The sequence below is a fragment of the Candoia aspera genome, chromosome 14 (genome assembly GCF_035149785.1).
Source record: "Candoia aspera isolate rCanAsp1 chromosome 14, rCanAsp1.hap2, whole genome shotgun sequence".
Classification (NCBI taxonomy): domain Eukaryota; kingdom Metazoa; phylum Chordata; class Lepidosauria; order Squamata; family Boidae; genus Candoia; species Candoia aspera.
The window spans coordinates 18,878,406-18,898,077 of record NC_086166.1 but is presented as its reverse complement, the minus strand read 5'-3'; the positions used below and the strand labels follow the sequence as shown (position 1 = coordinate 18,898,077).

The window sequence follows — 19,672 nt, the reverse complement described above, 5'->3', positions numbered from 1 at the left end:
CAGCTCCTCTGGTTCTCCATCTATGAGGTTCAGGTCTTTAAAGCAATTCCTGATGATCTAAAAATGGTGGGTTTGAGATCCCATCATGGAAACTGGTGGCTTTGTTCTTCTACTTTGGCTTGACCTGGAACGTACCCATGAGCAGCTTGTTCCGCAGTCAGCCCCAGGCCATGTCTCTGATGTTATCACTGAGCTTTTCCACCTCCAATATAGTCAGTACGATTTCTGTATGCTCAGCCTGGAAGGCGTTGTTTTGGTTGTTTAAAGAACATGTTAGCAATGAAGAAAGTATTGGCTTGGCAGAAACTGATAAGTCATTCCCTTGCTTCATTTCTGTTTCTTAAGCCACACAGTCCAACTACGTTTTCCCCTTTTCTATTTCCAACTTTGGCATTTCAGTCTCCAACCACAAGCAGCACATCTTGCTTGCATGTTCTGTTGATTTTAGATTGAACTTGACCATAAAACTCACCAACCTCCTCCTCTTCTGCATCAGTGGCTGGAGCATAAATTGGATCGTCCTCACACTGACAGGTTGTCCATGAAGTCTAATTGATGTTATTCGGCCACTGACTGCACTGACTTTGCTCCATCCTTCCCATGAAAGCCCTGCTGTTCCTTCTTTGCTTTTGTGTCCTGAGCAGTAACCAGAAAGCTCTCCTGACTGAAAGGGTCAACTTCCGGTCCACTTCAATTCGCCGATGCCTGTCAGTGTGTAGTTGATTCATTTCATCTTTCACTGTGTTGAGCTTTCCTGTGTTCATGCTTCTCACATTCCATGTTCCCACTGTAATTATGCCTTTGCAGCTTTGGATTTTATTTTTCTGCCTCACAACATCTGCAACTAGACATCCCAAAGGCTTTAATCTACCCACGTCACAAGCACCATTAGTACTCCAAAAGATCCTCAGCTCTTCCTCAGTAGCATGTTGAATGTCATCTGACCTGAGGGGCCCATCGTCCGGCACTACAGCATCAATCATTTTATGAGGCAAGATAGCATGACTTGGGGGGCCGCAGTCTGTTACTTAATGCAAACCATTACACAGTTTATTCATCTTAATTACAGATTTCTATTCTGAAAAGATTCATATATTCAAACATGAATGCAAATCACATGGTAATTGCAGTAAAATATACACAGACTCGATCAAGTTTATTGCCAGGAGAGGCACGTTCAGAAGTCTTCCTAACGTCCTCCATCTCCAAGGTTCTGAAGGGGAAACAAATGTTCCATGGGGCAGCACGGGCCAGTCTGGTCCTCCCCTGTGTCAGTTCTCTGCTCTTAGGGTGAGAACAGCCTCAGAGGAAGGCCAGGGCTGCCTGCAGCAACATGAAGACACTTGCCAAACTACCTGCACTAGGCCACTATTATACACCTTCCCCATCACCAACATTATCTGCATTCCAGCCTTTCTAAATCGTTTTGCATTAATGGTCTCATATAAGCACTCTAAAGAGCAGAATCATATCAAAAAGGCAAATATGCAAATACGCAAAGTGGTTAAATTCAGCCAAGCATTTTAAAATAAAGGGTGCTGTCTAAGTCCAGCTGCCCCCCGCCCCGCCTCCCTTTTCCTAGCCATAGCCCCACTTTTGACCCCCATGTGTTGCTTCCCTCCGGAGAGGTGAGGCCTGGAGGCAGGTCGGGTCAGAAGGATGACGGGCGGTCAAAAGCAGGCGAACTTACTCTGACCGCCACTCAGCTGCTGGGCTCACACAACTCACTGGACCAGCTCAGCCAAAATCACTGGCTGCGTTCATGCCACGTGCGACGCCTGCTTTGCTTTAACTGGGACAGTTTTCCGCAGCTTCTTGAGTAACCCGGCTGGCTGTCATGACCCCGTTGCAAGGCACAAAAGAGCCTCACAACGTGGATCATGATCATCAGGAAAGAGAGGAAGGATATAATCAAATCAATGCTCAACTAATCACCCAAGCACCCACACCCATGAACTGATCTACAGCTTAATAGAAGGACATCACAAGGTAATTCAGATAAGCATCGATGACACAGGAGGATTCACGCCCTGTGCCCCGGAGGACGCATCTGCACCCACAGGACAAAGACGGCAGCCGGGAAAACGCCCAAACACCCATCAACATCTAAATCTCCCATCCGGTCAGGGGAATGGGGACAATGGAGGGTGGAGGAGCATGGGGTCCGGCAAGAGGGTATAAACAGGACACCATGCCACCGCACCTCCATTCCCGTTTTTCTTTCCGTCAAGCACCGTTCCAATAAACCGGAAATCCTTAATCCCTATTGAGTGAGTCCGTGTCTTATTCGGAGCGAGGCTGACCCTGACATAAAAATGGGAATCGACAAAAATTTTTTACCTAGCACCCATCCAACCAGCTTGTGAGGGACCCAGCTAGGCATGGAGAGCAACAGAGTGCGGCAACGTGACCACCCGGCAACCAGCGGCGAAGCTCCCCTCGGGCGGGATGTGCCTGAGGCCGCGGCGGCGCAGCGCCCAGGTAAGCGCAGGATCCAGCTCGGGGGAAGAGGAAAAGGGGGGGAACACCCAGGAGTCCTGGGGCCCGCGGGCCACCGCGGACGAGATGGGGGGATCCTCTCTAGGTTCGTCAAGCACCCCCGAGGAACCGAGGGACGGACCGTCGTCCACGGCGACCGAAGTCGAGGGTGAGCGGGGAGTCGAGCGCACCCGGAGGAGTTCAGGGACGGCAGCGAGGCTAAGCGCGCTGGAGGAGGGGCTGCAGGCGGTACAGCTGCTGCTCCAGAAGCTGACGGCGGTACAGGAATCTCGCGGCGGCAGCATCGAAAAGGGCACCAGAGGTTCGGAGGCGCACCCAGCGGAGAGACGGAGGGACAACCCAGAGGACAGCGGCGACTACAGGAGAGCCCAGTTCCAGGAGCCCACCAGATGGCCGGAGCCGCACCCGGAAGAAAGACGGAGAAACGGCCCAGCGGACGGCGGCGACTACGGCAAAGTCCGGTCCCAGGAGCCCACCTGATGATTGGAGGCGTACCCAGAGGAGAGACGGAGGGACGACCTAGAGGACAGCGGCAACTACAGGAGAGCCCGGTTCCAGGAGCCCATCAGATGGCCGGAGTCGCACCCGGAGGAAAGACGGAGAAACGACCCAACGGACGGCGGTGACTATGAGAGAGCCTGGTTCCAGGAGCCTACTCGATGGGCGACATCCCACCCTCCCATCCTGTCGATGGGACGACCTGCTTTCGAAGAGACCCGGCGAGAGAGGACACTGACACCACCAGACGCCAGGAGACGAGACAACCCGCACCAGCCTCCGCGACGCACACTGCACAGCCCAGATGTAACCTGGAGCCAGACCAGAACGGCAGCCAAGGACTTTGGCATAAAGTTCAACGGGGACCCCTCGAAACTCTCCTTTTTCCTGACTAATGCCAGGTACTACCTCGAAGAGTGGGGCCCCTGTTTCAGGACAGAAAGGGGCAAAGTTAATGCCCTGGCCATAAAATTGAAAGGACGGGCCACTGATTGGTACGTCCAACTGTGCCAATCAGGCGCCCGGGAGCTGCAGGACAGCAATGACTTCCTTCGGGCAATGGAATTACACTTCAGGGACCCCCTGGAGAAAGAAAGAGCAAAACAGACTTTGAAAACGCTCCAGCAAGGACAGCGCCCCATGGCAGAGTATGCAATGGAGTTTCAAGCCCTGGCCGGAAAAGTGGAAGTCTGGTCTCAATCAACTCTGATTGAGAAATTTAAAGAAGGACTCAACCTGAACGTACTCAGGTGGGCACTCTGCCGCAACAACACCAACTCCCTGACCGAGTGGATCCATCTGGCGGGGGAAGCAGAGGATGCCCAAGACACTTTCCTCCAAGCCAAGAGGGAAGCGCAGCAGGCAGAGGCAACAAGAACAGCACGCACAGCTGCAGGGCCGGGGAAGGCGAGATCCCACCCGTGGAAGGAGGAATGGGACCGGCGATTCGCAAAGGGCCAGTGCTTCAAGTGCAGCAAGGACGATCACAAGGCAGCGGCTTGCCCCAAAACCAAACTCAGAGAGAGCACACGGAGGGCACCAGCCACGCCAACCCCAGCGCCAAGAAAACGACCAGTGGCGATGGGGGAGAACAGAGCCAGACAGTTCCTCTACAGCTCAGAGGAGGAGGGAAGCAACACCGACGAGCCGACGGGAAATGCCAGCCACTTGGCCTAATGGGCGCCAAAGGACAGGTGGAAAAAGACAACAGGCGCACCGACGGAGGGGTGAGTGAAGAATGCCCCACCCTCTATGTCTGTGTTACCCTCACCCATGGGGAAAAGTCAGAAAAGGTCTGGGCACTGATTGACTCAGGCTGCTCTAAGTGCTTAATGCACCCAGACCTGGTAGCCGCACTTAACCTCCGCTGCTATCCACTTCAGCACCATTTGGTGTTTACGCAGCTTGATGGATCAGCAGCGGGAGGGGGCCCGGTCACCCAATACACCAGCAAGATCGCGCTACGGCTCGGCAGCCATGAGGAAAAATTGGCTTTCATCATGGCACCAGTGGGGCAACCCCTACTTATACTAGGGATCCCATGGCTCATGCAGCATAACCCAGTTATCAACTGGAAAACTAGAGAGATCAAGTTTTCTGACGGGTGCTACCAAGCACCCACAGGGGACAGGGTTCCCCGGGCAGCAATGAGAAGGGCTGTTGCAGCCAGTAGCTGGCCCTCTCGCCCCTGGGAAGAAATTTCCATGGATTTCATAGTAGACCTACCACCCAGCCAAAGGAAAACAGTCATCTGGGTGGTAAAAGACTACTTTTCAAAACAGGCACGACCATCCCCACTGCACAACAACTGGCACGCCTGTTCCTTACACACATATACAGGCTCCACGGCGCCCCCTATTGTTTGGTGACCAATAGGGGCACACAGTCCACGTCCAAATTTTGGAGGGAATTTTTAAAAATCATTGGCACCAAACAGGCACTGTCCACTGCGTGGCATCCACACACAGACGGATCTACAGAGATCCTAAACTCAACCCTTGAACAGTTTCTAAGGACATTCATAAACTACCAACAGGACAACTGGGTGGACCTACTACCTTTTGCAGAGGTAGCCTACAATAATGCAGTACATCAGAGCACGGGCCACACCCCATTTAAGGTGGTCCACGGAAGGGACTTTGTACCGATACCAGAACTACCTCAACCGGACACCCCACCCTACTCACCAGATGACTGGGCGGCACAGCTGGCGACAACCTGGCCAATCATCCAAACGGCCCTAGCAGATGCACAAAACACATACAAGAAATTTGCAGACAATCACAGGGCGGAGGCACCGAACTACAAAGTGGGAGATAGGGTCTACCTCTCCACTAAGTTCATAAAGACCTCACAACCCTCGAAGAAACTGGCACCGAAATTCATCGGACCCTTTAAAATCTCAGAAGTAGTCAATCCGGTCACATTCAAACTGGAACTGCCCCACAATTTACGACGGATCCATCTGGTATTCCACTGTGCCCTGCTGAAATCAACAAGCCCTTCCAAATGGCACACGGAAGACCCCCCGCCCCCACCCATCATGATAGACAAACAACAGCATTTTGAAGTACAGGAGATACTGGACTCAAGAAAGCAAAGGGGCACGCTACAATACCTCATCAAATGGAAGCATTTCCCACACCCAGAGTGGGTCCAGGCACAACACGTCTTAGCAAAACAACTGACTAGACGCTTCCACGAGGCATATCCAGGGAAGCCAGCACCCTAAAGACATCTTCGGGGGGCAGCATGTCATGACCCCGTTGCAAGGCACAAAAGAGCCTCACAACATGGATCATGATCATCAGGAAAGAGAGGAAGGATATAATCGAATCAATGCTCAACTAATCACCCAAGCACCCACACCCATGAACTGATCTACAGCTTAATAGAAGGACATCACAAGGTAATTCAGATAAGCATCGATGACACAGGAGGATTCACGCCCTGTGCCCCGGAGGACGCATCTGCACCCACAGGACAAAGACGGCAGCCGGGAAAACGCCCAAACACCCATCAACATCTAAATCTCCCATCCGGTCAGGAGAATGGGGACAATGGAGGGTGGAGGAGCATGGGGTCTGGCAAGAGGGTATAAACAGGACACCATGCCACCGCACCTCCATTCCCGTTTTTCTTTCCGTCAAGCACCATTCCAATAAACTGGAAATCCTTAATCCCTATTGAGTGCGTCCATGTCTTATTCGGAGCGAGGCTGACCCTGACACTGGCTTCTCTTTGGGTTCCCTCTGACACGCGTGGAAGTCCAGCCATGAAGAGGAGTGGGGAGGCCGGGGCTGGGCTGGGCTGGGGGAAGGCAGGGAAACAGAGCCGGGAGGTAGGAGGCCAGAAGAGCTGCTGACTGTCACTACGAACCCAGCCTTGGAGCCCTCCTTGGACTGTGACCAGAGCCCCTCACAGTGTCGCTTTTGTAGAAGCTTTTGTGCATGGGGGGGTGGCGGCACGAAAGTGTCAGCTACTAACAACAGTCTACCAGTCCTTCAGAAACCACCCACCTTGTCTGTGACCCTTGAGGGCCAAAATTTTTTTTTAGAAGTGCCTCCCCTGATGAGAAGTTGCCCACCGCCCCCCCTCCCCCATCCTGGGGAGCCATGGCGGGCTACATGCAGTGGTGTGCTGGAGATGGCTTATACCGGCTTGTGAGAGCCGATTGTTAAATTTTCAGGAATTCTGCAAGCTGGTTGAGCGCAGAGCTGAGCTGCAACATCTGGCATGCCAATTAGCTGTTTGGTGACATGCGGCACGGCTGGCTGGCTGCCTGCTGAAGAGCTGAAAAGGGGCCTGTGGTGGGAGGCAATTTGCCCTGGCTTTCTCAGCAGAGGGGCAATTTCTGTCTGCTGCTCTCCTGTCCAGCCTGGGCATCATCAAGGACCCAACCTAGAAAAGCTTGTTAGTCTGATCCTGTGCAAGAGGGAGATCTGCAACTGAGGAAAAAGAGGATGGCAAATTCCACAGCTGACTCCCCATTCTGCCTTTTCTTTGGGCCTCTCTCCAAATGGTTGCATTCTTTGCATTCTGTCTTTCTGGTTCTTTAACAGGGGCATAGTGGGGCCAGCCCTGTCCCGGAGAGGCCATGGGCTACCTGGGGATAACTGGCACCACTCAGCTTGAAGAGGTCTTCTGGTTGGTCTTCCACAGAGCTCCCTGGCCATGCAGTCAGGGTGGGGCAAGAGCTGCATATTTGCCCAGCCTGAAAGTGCATGCAATGGAAGGTAAACCTGACCTTGGGAATGTGGAAGGAATGAACAAGCTATGAAGATGCAAAGTTACTCAGTCCCGAGAAATTGGAAAGCTTGAGAAAGAACCCCAAAATCACCCCATCTGGATTTTGTTTGGTATTAGATGGGGCAGAGAGAGCCTCTGAAGGGCTTTCAAGATTCTGTTACAATACCCTACAACAGGCGTGTCCAACCTGTGGCCCATGGGCCACATGTGGCCCTGAACAGCTAGTAATGCGGCCCCCCAAAAGTGTAAACTTTTAACATTATTTTCCGATTTTTTTCATGACTTAATTGTGCGGTGGTTGAGCACGGACTGTGTAGGTAGAAACAACGGAATGCTGTGTAGGGGAGGGGGCAGTGCAGTGCTAACGCCGCCCCCGCCCCCTACACACATCAGCTTGTGGCGACTTGGCATTATATATATTTCAACCTATCTACATGGGTTCTGTGACAACAGGCGTTTATTGTTATTATTAAGTAGACATAGAAGTTTTCTTATTTGATTATTAAACTTTGCTTTGTTTATTTGCCTACCTAACAATTTAAGATGGGCTTGTTGTGTTATTTCTTAAAAATATATATTTATTCCTAAATAAATTTATTCCACATGGCTTCAACGTTGTTTCAACAGAAAACAGAACCCAAAAAAGAAAAGAAAAAAAGAAAAATCAGGGATGAAGGAAGAGTATTCAGTGAAAAATGGACAGATGAGTATTTTTTTGCCGAGACAAATACTAAGGCACTATGCTTAATTTGTAGGGAAAATGTGTCAGTTTTCAAAGACTACCATTTGAAAAGGCATTATATGGAAAAACATGCTGCCAAATTCAAAGAGTATCAAGGAATTTGTTGTAAAGACAAATTAGCCAAACTGAAAAGAAGTCTGCCGTCTCAATTTTTTTTTTAAAGTCACAACTCAAAAAGACTATTATAAAAGCTAGTTATTTGGTAGCAAATCTGATTGCAAAAAATTCAAAACCATTTACCGATGGTGAGTTTATTAAGCAATGTGGCAGACATAATTTGTCCTGATAAAAAAAGCAACTTTTCTAAAATCAGTTTGTCTCACCAGACTACAGCCAGGCGAATTGAAGAAATAGGAAAATCTGTCGAAAGAGGTCTGAAGAGTAAAGCTGCTAATCTCAAATTTTATGCTTTGGCGATGGGTGAAAGTACTGATGCTACAGATACGGCTCAACTTGCCATTTTTACTAGAGGTATTGATAACGGATATAATGTCACTGAAGAAATGGCTTCTTTGGTGCCATTAAAAGACACAACTAAATCTCTTGATTTGTACGAAGCAGTAAAAATGACATTAAAGCGATCTTCTTTAACCGTTGTCAACATATCTGGTATTTCTACTGATGGCGCCCCAGCGATGGTTGGTAAAAGTGAGGGACTTACAAAATTGATAGAAGACGATGCAAGTGCCGCCGGCAACTCACGTTTGACGAAGTATCACTGCATTCTACATCAAGAAAATTTATGCACGAAAGCTTTAAAAATGGATAATGCCATGCAAATTGTCATCAAAGCAGTAACTTCCTACGGGCCAAGGGATTGAATCATCGCCAATTCCAGGAGTTCCTTAAAAGCATGGATGCTGATTATGGGGACATCTTTTACTTTTCGGAAGCACGGTGGCTAAGTCGGGGTAAAATGCTGAAAAGATTTTACGATTTGCAAAATGAAATCAAGTCGTTTATGGAATCAAAAAGAAAATTTGTGCCAGAACTTGAAGATGAAAAATGGCTCACGGATTTAGCGTTTTCGGTGGATGTGACCGCTCATTTAAATGAGTTAAACATGCGTCTTCAAGGTGAAAACCAACTTATCACTGCAATGTTTCAAACCGTAACAGAGTTTGAAATGAAACTTAAAGTACGGCAAGCTCAAGTTATGGAAAATAATTTTATACATTTTAATACATTGACTAAACACAGTCCTGTGAACAGCGAGAAATATGCAGCCTTGCTTTTCGGTTTGATGCAGGAATTTGAGAACAGGTTTCAAGATTTCTGGAAAAATCATCAATATTGTGGTATATTTTCGACTCCATTTTCAGTCGACATAACTACATTACCTCTGGATTTTCAAAGGGAACGCACAGAGTTGCGATCAGACATTCAGCTCAAAGAAAAATGTGATCATGTCTCTCTACTGGACTTTCATAAGCCCTATCTTCCCAGAGAAAAATATCCCTCGCTTCACAGTCACGCCTTATTCATGACATCGCTTTTTGGCAGCACGTACATTTGTGAGCAACTATTTTCAAGGATGAAGCACGCGAAGAGTAAAATTAGAACTAAAATTTCTGACGAGCACCTTGAGAACTCACTGAGAATTGCAACCACTTTCATTGAACCAGGCACTGATGCATTAGTTTCACAAAAACAAGGTCAAATATCCCGCTAGTTTTATGTTGCCCTCTTTTTTTAAATTTTATAATAAAAATATAAAAATAAATAAATGAAGTTTTATTACTTATATGCATTAACTACATTATATATTTTATGTATGGCCCAAGAGAATCCCTCTTCACTCAGTGTGGCCCAGGGAAGCCAAAGGGTTGGACACCCCTGCCCTACAACAATAAAGCAGCATTCCTCGTTTCTCTGTGGCGCCTGATTCCTGACTTGCCTGCCTGGAAGGATTGACAGTGCCTTAAAAGCCCTGCACGGGCATACAAGCCCACCCAAGAACTCCAGGGGAAAAGTTTTACTCTAGCAGCCAGATCAGAGGCTTTAAGGGTCTTCTCTCGTCTGACCCCACAATCATTTTGGCCCTCTGGAGAAAGCCACCCTCAAGGCAGTTCCTCAAAGCCTGGGAGAGAGTCTGCCTGGGGAAATGCAAACGAATCCTTTTATCTCAAAGGCCTGTCTTCACCAGGAGTGCGGTCAGGGTTCACCTTTTCATGCCAATCAGCGTCTTTATTTCCCAAGGCAGCTACATGAAAGTACATGAGTAAGTACTGAGGGGCCCGGTGGCAACTCTGCTACTGAGGATGAGGGAGAACGAGTGGAGTTGGTCTGGGACAGGGGTCAGCCCGAGTGCAAGTGTTCAGCCTGCCGCAACTGAACCTGAGCACCAGGCCTGACCTCAGCTGACTCAGCGATTTCAGCTCCTCAGACCGGCTGGAAACAATTGCAAGTGGACCTGTTGCCCTTTTGGGGAACAAGACATTCATAGCTTATGGCCCGTCCAGGATTATTTCGGACACAAAAGCTTAAGAAATATGCTAAGAAATATGCTCAGCAGAGCCAGCAATAATGCATGTAAGCAAAGCTTCTAGAGGATGTGGTAAACCTGATACAGAGAGAAACGCTGCACCTGGGTGAGTGTGCCTTTGATGAAAAAGCCCCGAAATGTTCTGCAGCATTATTGTACATTGCACCTGACAGGAAAGTCCCAAAGTGTCCCAATAATGCTGTTTTACTCAGAAATTGAGAATATGAAACTTCGAAGTAATCAAGAATCATTAATCACCATAGTAACAAGACAACCACTTGACCTAGTTGTAACCTAAGGACTCATTATAATACTAAGGAGCACGCCCAGAGGTGGAGATTTTAGAAGAACATACAACATGCTAAGGAAATTATGGGATAGTATGTAGTTTGTTGGCATCTGTGCCCAGGTGCTAGCTAGCTTAACCAAAAAGAAAATTTTGATACCTGCTGTAAAACCCTATATAAGTCGTTGCTTTGCCTGACTTCGGGGCCCCTCTGCCTTCAAAGAGGGGACCTCCTTTGTTCATATGTCTGTAATAAATGAGTTAATTTGCTGAAGAATTCTCGTGTCCTGTGTCAACTGGATATTGCACCGGACAAAACCTAGCAAATCCCATTTTGGGACCCACAGCACGTGGCTGAGAAAATTTCTTTTGGGGAAAATAGAAAAAACGTTTCTCCCTCCCATGCAATGCCAGGCATTCTCAAACGGCCAGCGTTATTCGCACTGGGAAGGAAAACAAATTGCAAACAGCCCCGGAGGTGCCTTATTTCCTGTAAGGGCCTGTTTCTTGCCCCTTCTGCACTGGTACGACTGGCAGTGTTATTCTGCAGCAGTCTCCCCCAACCTGGGTGCCGTTTAGTTGGCAGCTCCAGGCCTTCTGGGACTGTAACCCTGACGCAGCTGGAGGGCAGGAGGTAGCGGAGGGCTCTTGGCCACTTCGTTAAACGTCAGGTTTGCCAGAAAGGGCCTTGGAGGGTAGGCAGCCTTGCGCGTGTCCGCCTGCAGTTACGCCAGAAACAACGTGGGATTTACGTATCACATTCTCCAACTTATCCCCATTCTCCAAGCGAGACATCCATGTCCTACCTGTATTTTGCTAAATTTGTGGTGTGCAGTTTCGTGTCTTCCTCTTTAATATATTTTAAATAAAGCAATTAATTAAAAGCAAAATGTAGGAAAATGAGCATTTTGGAGATGATGCCCTGTTGCCCAGCAAAGCACATGGCCGTTTGTTCTATTCCAAAAGAGCATTAATCACCCTGGCAGGGCTCCCGTATTAATCTTGGCAGAACAAGGGAAAATAATACACATTAGGGACAGTAATTAAATATCACCCTGGGAAGGAGGAACACACAAAATGGTTTAGCATCACTCAGAGAAGGAGTGGAGTTATTTTCCTTTACTCAGATGCTAATACAGCTTTCAGAAAGATCATAAACCTGATTTTCTTATAGCCCATTTCTCTTCCTTGGAGGACAGGCACCAGTGACAATAGATTTTTAATTAAGGTTGCAGCAAATATTTACTTACTCACCTAAGCATCTTTACCCTAGCTAAAAAATTAATCCCGATTAATCACGGTATGGTCCATGCATGTGGGGTGTGTCTGTGTGTATGCAGCATGTAAACAGACTGAGAGACCAAGGATTTAGGGAGGGTGTATCCATCGCCAGCACTGCCAAGTAAATAAGCAGCAAACACATCAAGGCCCGAGGCACCTGTGTGCAACCCCCACAGAAACTTGCCTTTCTCCCTCTGGCTTCTCTTAGAGGCGCTGCTCTTGCAAAGACCTGAACTGAATTCACCAATTCTCATTGGCTTTTTTCAGCTTCTCTGCCTGGCGATGCCTTGAGCAAATCTTCCTGGCAAAACTGTTTGCTCCCTTCCATCACCTACTTCCTTGCCTCTCGCTTACCACCCATTCGACACAGACAATTGCACTCAGGCTAGTTTTTACCCGCAACGGCAATGTGTCCTAGACTTTCGGTTCCAACTGAGAAATCTTGAACTTCCTACCAAAACTAATCTATGTTTTGCATTATGCAGCCAGGATCAGATTTGCGACTTGAGACGACATCTAGTCAGTTGGCGCCTTTGCTGACAAGGAGAAACAAAAAGTTTAAGAAGGCTGGACAGGATGCCGTTTGCTCACCTCAGGAGCAATGTAGTCGGGCGTGCCACAGAAAGTCTTGGTGGTGATTCCATCCCAGATATTCTCTTTGCACATGCCAAAATCAGCAATTTTGATGTGGCCCTCGGAGTCAAGCATCACATTGTCAAGTTTCAGGTCCCTGTAGCATTTGAGAGAGACTGGCGTTAAGCAAGGGAAGAGCAAAGACATCCCTGAGATCAGTCCTTGGAGCTGAAACAGGAAGCCGTGGGGTATTCAGAAATGGATTCCGCTGAGTGATATTTTGCTGGAAGCTGAATAAAGAGGGGCATTTGGAAAGGGATCTTCGATGCTTTTGCTTAGTGAATGGGTTTAGTTTTAGCATCCGAAGATCACGCAAAGGCTGGTCTGCAGAGGGCCAGCAGCGGAGGAGGAGATGCAGTGTGCAGGATGAGCAGGGGAGGGCCTCTTTTTTGTCCAGAAGGCATTGGGGTCGCTTCCGAAGCTGGTCCCTGTTGCCCCTCCTTGCGGTTCTCTGGGGCCTTGGCCTGGGCTGCCAACCTTGCGGTTCTTGCTGGGAGCTAATGTGCTGGATCGCCCTGCTCAGCATTTCTGCTGCTGCTCCTGCCGCCTCCCCACCAAGTCCCACTGTGGGGCCTCCGGAGGCTTCCCAGAGGCCATGCTACAGGGAGCAGAGCAGACGAACCATGAGGAGCTCCAGGCACCTGACCTGCCAATGCCCCCCCATGGCTGCCGCTTGTTACTTGCCAAGCTTGCGGAAGAGTAAGATGCCAAGGGAAGGGGTGCCTCACAGCCTTTCCTCTGATCAAGACACCCACAGAGGGGCTGCTGAGGTGAGGAGGGCTTTGGCTGGCAGCGGGCTCGGACCCGGGCAGAGCCCAGGAACTGCAAGGGCGAGGGTTCGGAAGCTGGAGGGAGGAAAAGCAGTCCACCTACCGATAAATGATCCCTTTGCAGTGCAGGAAGAAAAGGCCCACGGCGATCTCAGCTGCATAGAACCTGCCAGTCAAGGAGAGCAATGGAGATGCCAGGAGCTGCACCCTCGGCCCATGGTGCAGGAGGCCCGTGGCATCGGCCCTCAGGGGGAGGTGGGGACGATGGAAAGCCTCACCCCCCTCCACCTGAGCACCGCACTGGAGTGGCGGTGGCGACTTACACAGCGTGGGGCTCCTTGAATCTCCCAACCTGTTGGATCTGGTACATGAGATCGCCACCGTTCACGTACTCCATCACAAAATACAGGCGATCCTACAAGAAAGAGGGAGAGGAGAGGTGGAGGACACGTAACCAGCGTCCAAAGAGCACCTGAGCACCACTTGGCCTCTTGGGTGCTCTGCGGGCAGCGATTTCTCTTCAGCTGGGCAAGGCCGTGTCGAGCCAGCTCTTCAGCCTGGCTCGCCAGAGGTGGCTCTTCTTCCTTGGCTTGCCAGGGGCATCTGCAGGGCCTGGACCACAAAGATGGTGGCCATGGCGGTGCAATGGAAGCATGTGCCACGCATGTAAAAAGCAGGCACAACTTTGATCGCACCACCGTGGCCCCTGTCTTGGCCTTTGTCACCACCTCCTGCAGACACCCCTATTTCCTGCCTTTTCAGCAAGTGGGAAGAGCGTCCTGTGTTCTCTAGGATCCCGTTCCATGAAGCTGGGCTCAGAATTTTGGGAGGAGCAGACAGGCTCTTCACCAGGATACTGTCATTTTGTTCGAGCCACTGCAATATAAAATTTAAATCCTGATGAAAGGAAGGATTTTGCTGCCTTTCTGATATTAGAAAGGAAAAAAATCCCTTTGACTTCCTTTTGTGGGATTAGGCATCTTGCAGGACTGCACAGCTGGTGCTGGAGGAGAAAGGAAGGGGAACAAGGAAGGCGCCATATGTGGATGTAAAGAGTAATTTGATTCCTGGTGTTTCTAGATCAGAGAAACCCACGGAGGGACGAGGCAAAACAGAACGTATGACTGGATTCCCAGCTTAGAATGTCTTTTAATGGGCTGTACCGAGCTACTTTGTTCAGGTCCACCCTGGGGGTGACCATGCCAAGGTTGTATCCTTTAAAAACTTGCCCCCAAAAGCCAGAGAGGCAGCCTCTTTAGGCCTGGTTGTTTGCAGCAGGTTTATGCAGGTTCATCTACCACTGGATGGGGGGGAGCCTCAAAAAAGTCAAGATGGCAGTCACAACCACACCGTTGAAGTCCTTCCTGCTTTTTTATGTGGGTTGCACATAAAATGCATGTATAAAAGGAGTGGGGCTTCAATCATGTGGTTGCAGGTACCATCTTCGACTTTTTTAATCTCCCCCCACGGATACCCTGGGCTTAGGAGAGCTACTAGAGCCTTATCTGAAAAACCTGATGGGCACAGGTCCCATGGTCTTGGGATCTGGGGATCAGCTGGAGGCCTCTCAGGTCCCTAAAATACCTGAGCAGTTGGGTAATACCCCCCCCCCGCACTTTCGAGATGGAGAGAGGAGGTTTTCATCCGCAGCATGAGCAGCTCCAGCAGCAACTGCTCTCTTCAAACCTCTGCCTTTGGCCTGGGTGCCTGCTAATACCCTCTGCTACAAATGTTGATTATGTCATCGATACGACTAGTGCTAAGCCACAGGCAGGTCTGCACCCTCTAATCCCTGCCGACACACTTGAGATGTCAAAAAGAGGCCAGGCAAAAGAGCATCTCAGCACACCGGCCTTGTATTAGCCGATGCAGAAACAGAGCCCCCGAAGAGTTTTTCAAGACAGCCAGTGGGCTCTGCCAACTCAAATGGCTGGGCTGACATTTCAGGGTAATCCTCTAAGCTTCCACTGTTGCCAGTCTGAAAACCCTCTGCCGATGAAGGGCTGCTCATGAGCACCAGCCCTTTCTCTCTTATCAGCCACCAGCCGGAAACAGCCGGTAAGAAATCACTTTGCAGAAGCTGCTCCTGGAGTCACTCACTGCATGGTGAATGGTTCATCATGCTAAACCAGAGGTGGGAAATCTCCTTTTTCATGCCCCTTGCAGGACCCCTATTCATGCTGCCCAAATTCAGTGTTAAATCACTGCATTGCAGTAGCACAGTTCACCACTTTGGGGTTGAAAAGAAATAAATAAATGCATTCAGCACTTGAGAGACTTAATTCTTAACCACTCCTCCCACCCAAATTGGAAAAGCTGCCCCCCCCCACCTCACCACTTCCAACAAGGTCATTGCATCTCTACCACTCCTGTGCCTGCCAAGTGTTTTTAAGAGTGTGGTTACAAAAACGTTGTCCACCTGCTGCAATGGAGGTTTTCTGATTTCTGTTGCTCCATGTTAGACTTTATCACAATGATTTTACCTGTTGTTCAGTTCCCTTTGAAAAAGGTGACATGAGGCAGGTTGGCAGGATACCTACTTGCACTCAAGTTGGGTGTTGTTGTTGTTAGCTGCCATGGAGTCGTTTACGACTCATGGCGACCCCATGTATAACAGAACGAAATGCTGTTCAGTCTTGCGCCAAACGCCTGACTGTTCCGATGTTTGCATCCATTGTTGCGGTAGCCGTATCAATCCATCGCATTGAAGGCCTTCCTCTTTTCCGCTGGCCCTCGACTTTACCAAGCATGATGTCCTTTTCAAGCGATCGGTCTTTCCTGACAATGTGCCCAAAGTATGAGAGTCTAAGCCTAGTTATCTTCGCCTCTAGGGAACATTCTGGTGGTGTTTCTTCTAAAACTGATTTGTTTGTTCTTCTGGCAGTCCATGGTATTTTCAATAATCTTCGCCAACACCACAATTCAAACGATCGATTCTTCTTCTATCTTCCTTTTTTAATGTCCAACTTTCACAGGCATATGTGGCAATTGAGAAGACCATGGCATGAGTCAGAGGCACCTTTGTTTTTAAACTGACATCTTTACTTCTAAAAACTTTAGATAGGTCTTTGATGGCAGATCAAAGGGTATATATACCCTCAAGTTGGGTATATATAAGGCATTACAAAGAAGACAGAAAATAATTGATGCTAATTGAGATGCAGAATTTGTGTCTGCAGACACTCAAGGATGCAGCAGGTTTCTGGCCCCAACCCCTAAGCCCCTCCCTGCTGGCTCTGCCAGTGAGATTAGGCCGTAGGGATCAGATGGGACTGCTGCAACTAGTCCGGCCCCCATACGCAAGCCCCTTGAGGCTGTCTGGGCTGGTGCTGGAGTGCCCCAAACAAATGGAATGGGCAACTTCTCTGGAGATGGATTCCAAGATAGCTCAGGAGTTCCTGGCCACCATGGCCAAACCCAGAGGGCCAAATCACAATACCAGCCACTCATTAGACCTTGTTTTGATCTTGGAAGAGTGGCAATGTGATCTGGAATTCGGTGATATCACAATTAATCTCTTGATATGGTCAGATCACTCTGTTAACTCTAGAGCTTAGGGTTATCGCTTGGGCTCTGATGTATGGTTCATCTGAGGTCCTTCTCGCTGCCTGCAATGAGGGAGTACCCATAGTCTTGGATCAAATTGTACCTGTGTGATTCTCTTTCTTTGCAGATCTGGGTGAGTTCCCTGGGGAAGGTTGAAGAAAAGATGGTTGGCTTGCAGCTAAAGGGGGTGCTGGATAAAATGGTTATCTGGACCCCTCTTCAGACCACTGAGACGGCATTGATGTCAGAGGTTTGGCCTCAGAAGCCATAAAAAACCATTCTGATCCCTCTGCTCTGTCATGGGTTGTAAAGAAGGGAGGGGGGAAACTTGATTACTGTGAGTGAGAACCAGAGACATCACAGAGCCAGCAAATTGATGCCAGAATGTTGTGGCTAAAGTGTTATCTGCAAACGGACAGGGAAGAATGTTGCTGGGAATCATGTTGTTAAACTAACAGCAGTTGTAAATATTCAATTTCAAAAGAAGGCAGGAACTTGGGGCTGGTAAAAGAAGGGAACTGGGGGGATTTCAGTTACTTGAGTCTTTAGATGTAGATGGTGATGTTACTGTATCTTTCAATAAACAAAACACTTTACTGAGACCTCACTGGTTCCAGAGAGATTTCTTACTATTGGGATATCTGAACCTACGATCCTCACAATTGATCACACTTTTAGATGACCTCTGCTGAGACAGGGATGGAGGTAGTGCATCCATCCTAGCCTTTCTTTATCTCTCAACACTTTCAAGACCATTGATGATGGTATCCTTTTGACTTTGAGGTTTAGGAATGGGAGTTGCAGTTTATGTTGCTTCTCCTTCTTCCTCCATGGATGTTTCCAGTCAGTTCTGGTAGTGGAGGAGAGATCTAGCCCAAAGGCCTAGAGCTCTACTCTCTCTCTCCACTCTGACTTAACACCTACTTGAAGGCTCTGGGAAATGTCATCTGTTGACATGGGATCAGGCATCATCAATATGTCAATAATACTGTTATACATCTTTACCCTAGGCTGACTAAGTGATGCCATCAAGATTTCTCAGTGTCTGGAAACTGTGGGAGTCTGGATGGGGAAAAGCAGGCTTCAGCTCAACCCTAACAAGATGGAGTTGCTGTGGGCTTTAGGGTCCTCTGACTGGGGTTCTCCACCTTTGGACCCTCTATAGAACTGGTGTGTAATTTGGGGTCTTTCTTGGACTTTTGGAGGAGCTGGTGGTAACTGTGACCAGGAGGGCCTTTACACAAATCCATCTTGTGCACCACTTGTTCCCTTTTCTGGATTGGGAGCCCCTACTAATTTTATACAGGTCTAGTATAGTGAACCAAGCTTATGTATGCTGATTTGGGTCTCTTGCCTGCTGTTGCCTCAAGCTGTCCACCATGCCTAGTTATGCAAGAACTAATCCCCTTCCTTTTGTCCAGGAAATGTGCCGCTTCTTCTTTCAGAGGTTTCTCTGTGAACTGTTCTCCAGGATCTCCTACTCTGTACTCTTTCTTTCTCTCTTTCCTATTAGTTCTTCTTCTGTCCCTGCTTCAAGATAGCTGCTTCTTCTGTGCCCGTCCTTGACCTTCCTGCTGCTGAACACCCTTAGCTGTCCAATCTCCAGAGCTCATAGCATCTTGGCTCATGTGACTCCCTTTTCTGCCAATGGCTTCTTTTGTCTTTATGCCCTACACAAGGCAACTCTGCGCACCCAGATCAAATTTCTTGTGCAAGGAATGCATTCAAGGGGGCGAGATTCTCAACTTAGTTGAGGAACTGTTGCAGGATTCAGGATGGAGGGTTGTGGGGGAGCTTACCATGGTTTGGAAGCAAGAATGAAGCTGTGTGAGGAAGGGGGGCTTTCCAGCTAGTGCCAGCACTCGCTTCTCCACCATGGTACATTCCACGTCATCATCTTGGATGACCACATCCTTCTTCAGAATCTTTATGGCATAAAGTTCATCTGTTCCTTTCCTTTCTGAAAGCATCACCTGGAGCAAGACAAAAGAGGTATAAAAGAGGTGGGTGGACCTGCGATTCTGTCTGATCCATACACATCAGCTAAAGACCACAGGCATCCACTGCTTACCCATTCCCCAAGGAGGAGGCTGAGCAGGTTTGAAAGCAGTTATAATCTGAGTGTACATTACTCATGATCAAGCAAGAACAAGTGCAAAGAGATACAGATTTCATCTTGGAGAATAACCCCATCCCTTCCCTAGGCCCCATGCCTCTGAACTGACAGATAGGAACACGCACCACTTGACCTGGGACCTGCCCAAGAGCATCTTCTGAGTGTGGATAACACTGACCTGATGCTGAGAAGTCTCCACCAATGGAATTCAGGTTTTCCTAAATAACCCTTTATATAGTGGCACAACTGGTGAAAATTAATCTGAGTAGGAAGAAGCAGGGACAGCCTGGATCCTGCCTAATGATACCCAGGCAGGAGACTCAGATGGTCTCTCCCCCTCCATCCTCTGTGATGGACTCTGAACATGTGCTGGGATCCATGATGATGATGATGATGATGAAGATGAAGATGATGATGATGATTTATTAAATTTATTATAGCCACCCACTCCAGAAGACTGGAGATCTTTTTCAAAGAGGTAATGAGCAATTAGTTTAGGTAGGCTGCTGTATTGATTTTCTTTGATATTTTGTATGAGAGTTGCCTTCTCTTGGGTTTTGTGTGTGTG

The 19,672-nt window shown here is 48.6% G+C and overlaps 1 protein-coding gene across 1 annotated transcript in view; it reads right to left on the bottom strand.

The window, feature by feature from the left end:
* PRKCB (protein kinase C beta) overlaps positions 1-19,672 on the bottom strand; it is a 198,289-nt gene that overhangs the window by 38,439 nt on the left and 140,178 nt on the right. Inside the window, exons 10-13 of the mRNA XM_063315016.1 lie at positions 18,788-18,961; positions 13,766-13,857; positions 13,546-13,608; positions 12,631-12,769 (exon numbers count right to left, since the gene is read on the bottom strand). Coding sequence (XP_063171086.1) covers positions 12,631-12,769; positions 13,546-13,608; positions 13,766-13,857; positions 18,788-18,961 — 468 coding nt within the window. The remainder of the gene's footprint in view (positions 1-12,630; positions 12,770-13,545; positions 13,609-13,765; positions 13,858-18,787; positions 18,962-19,672) is intronic.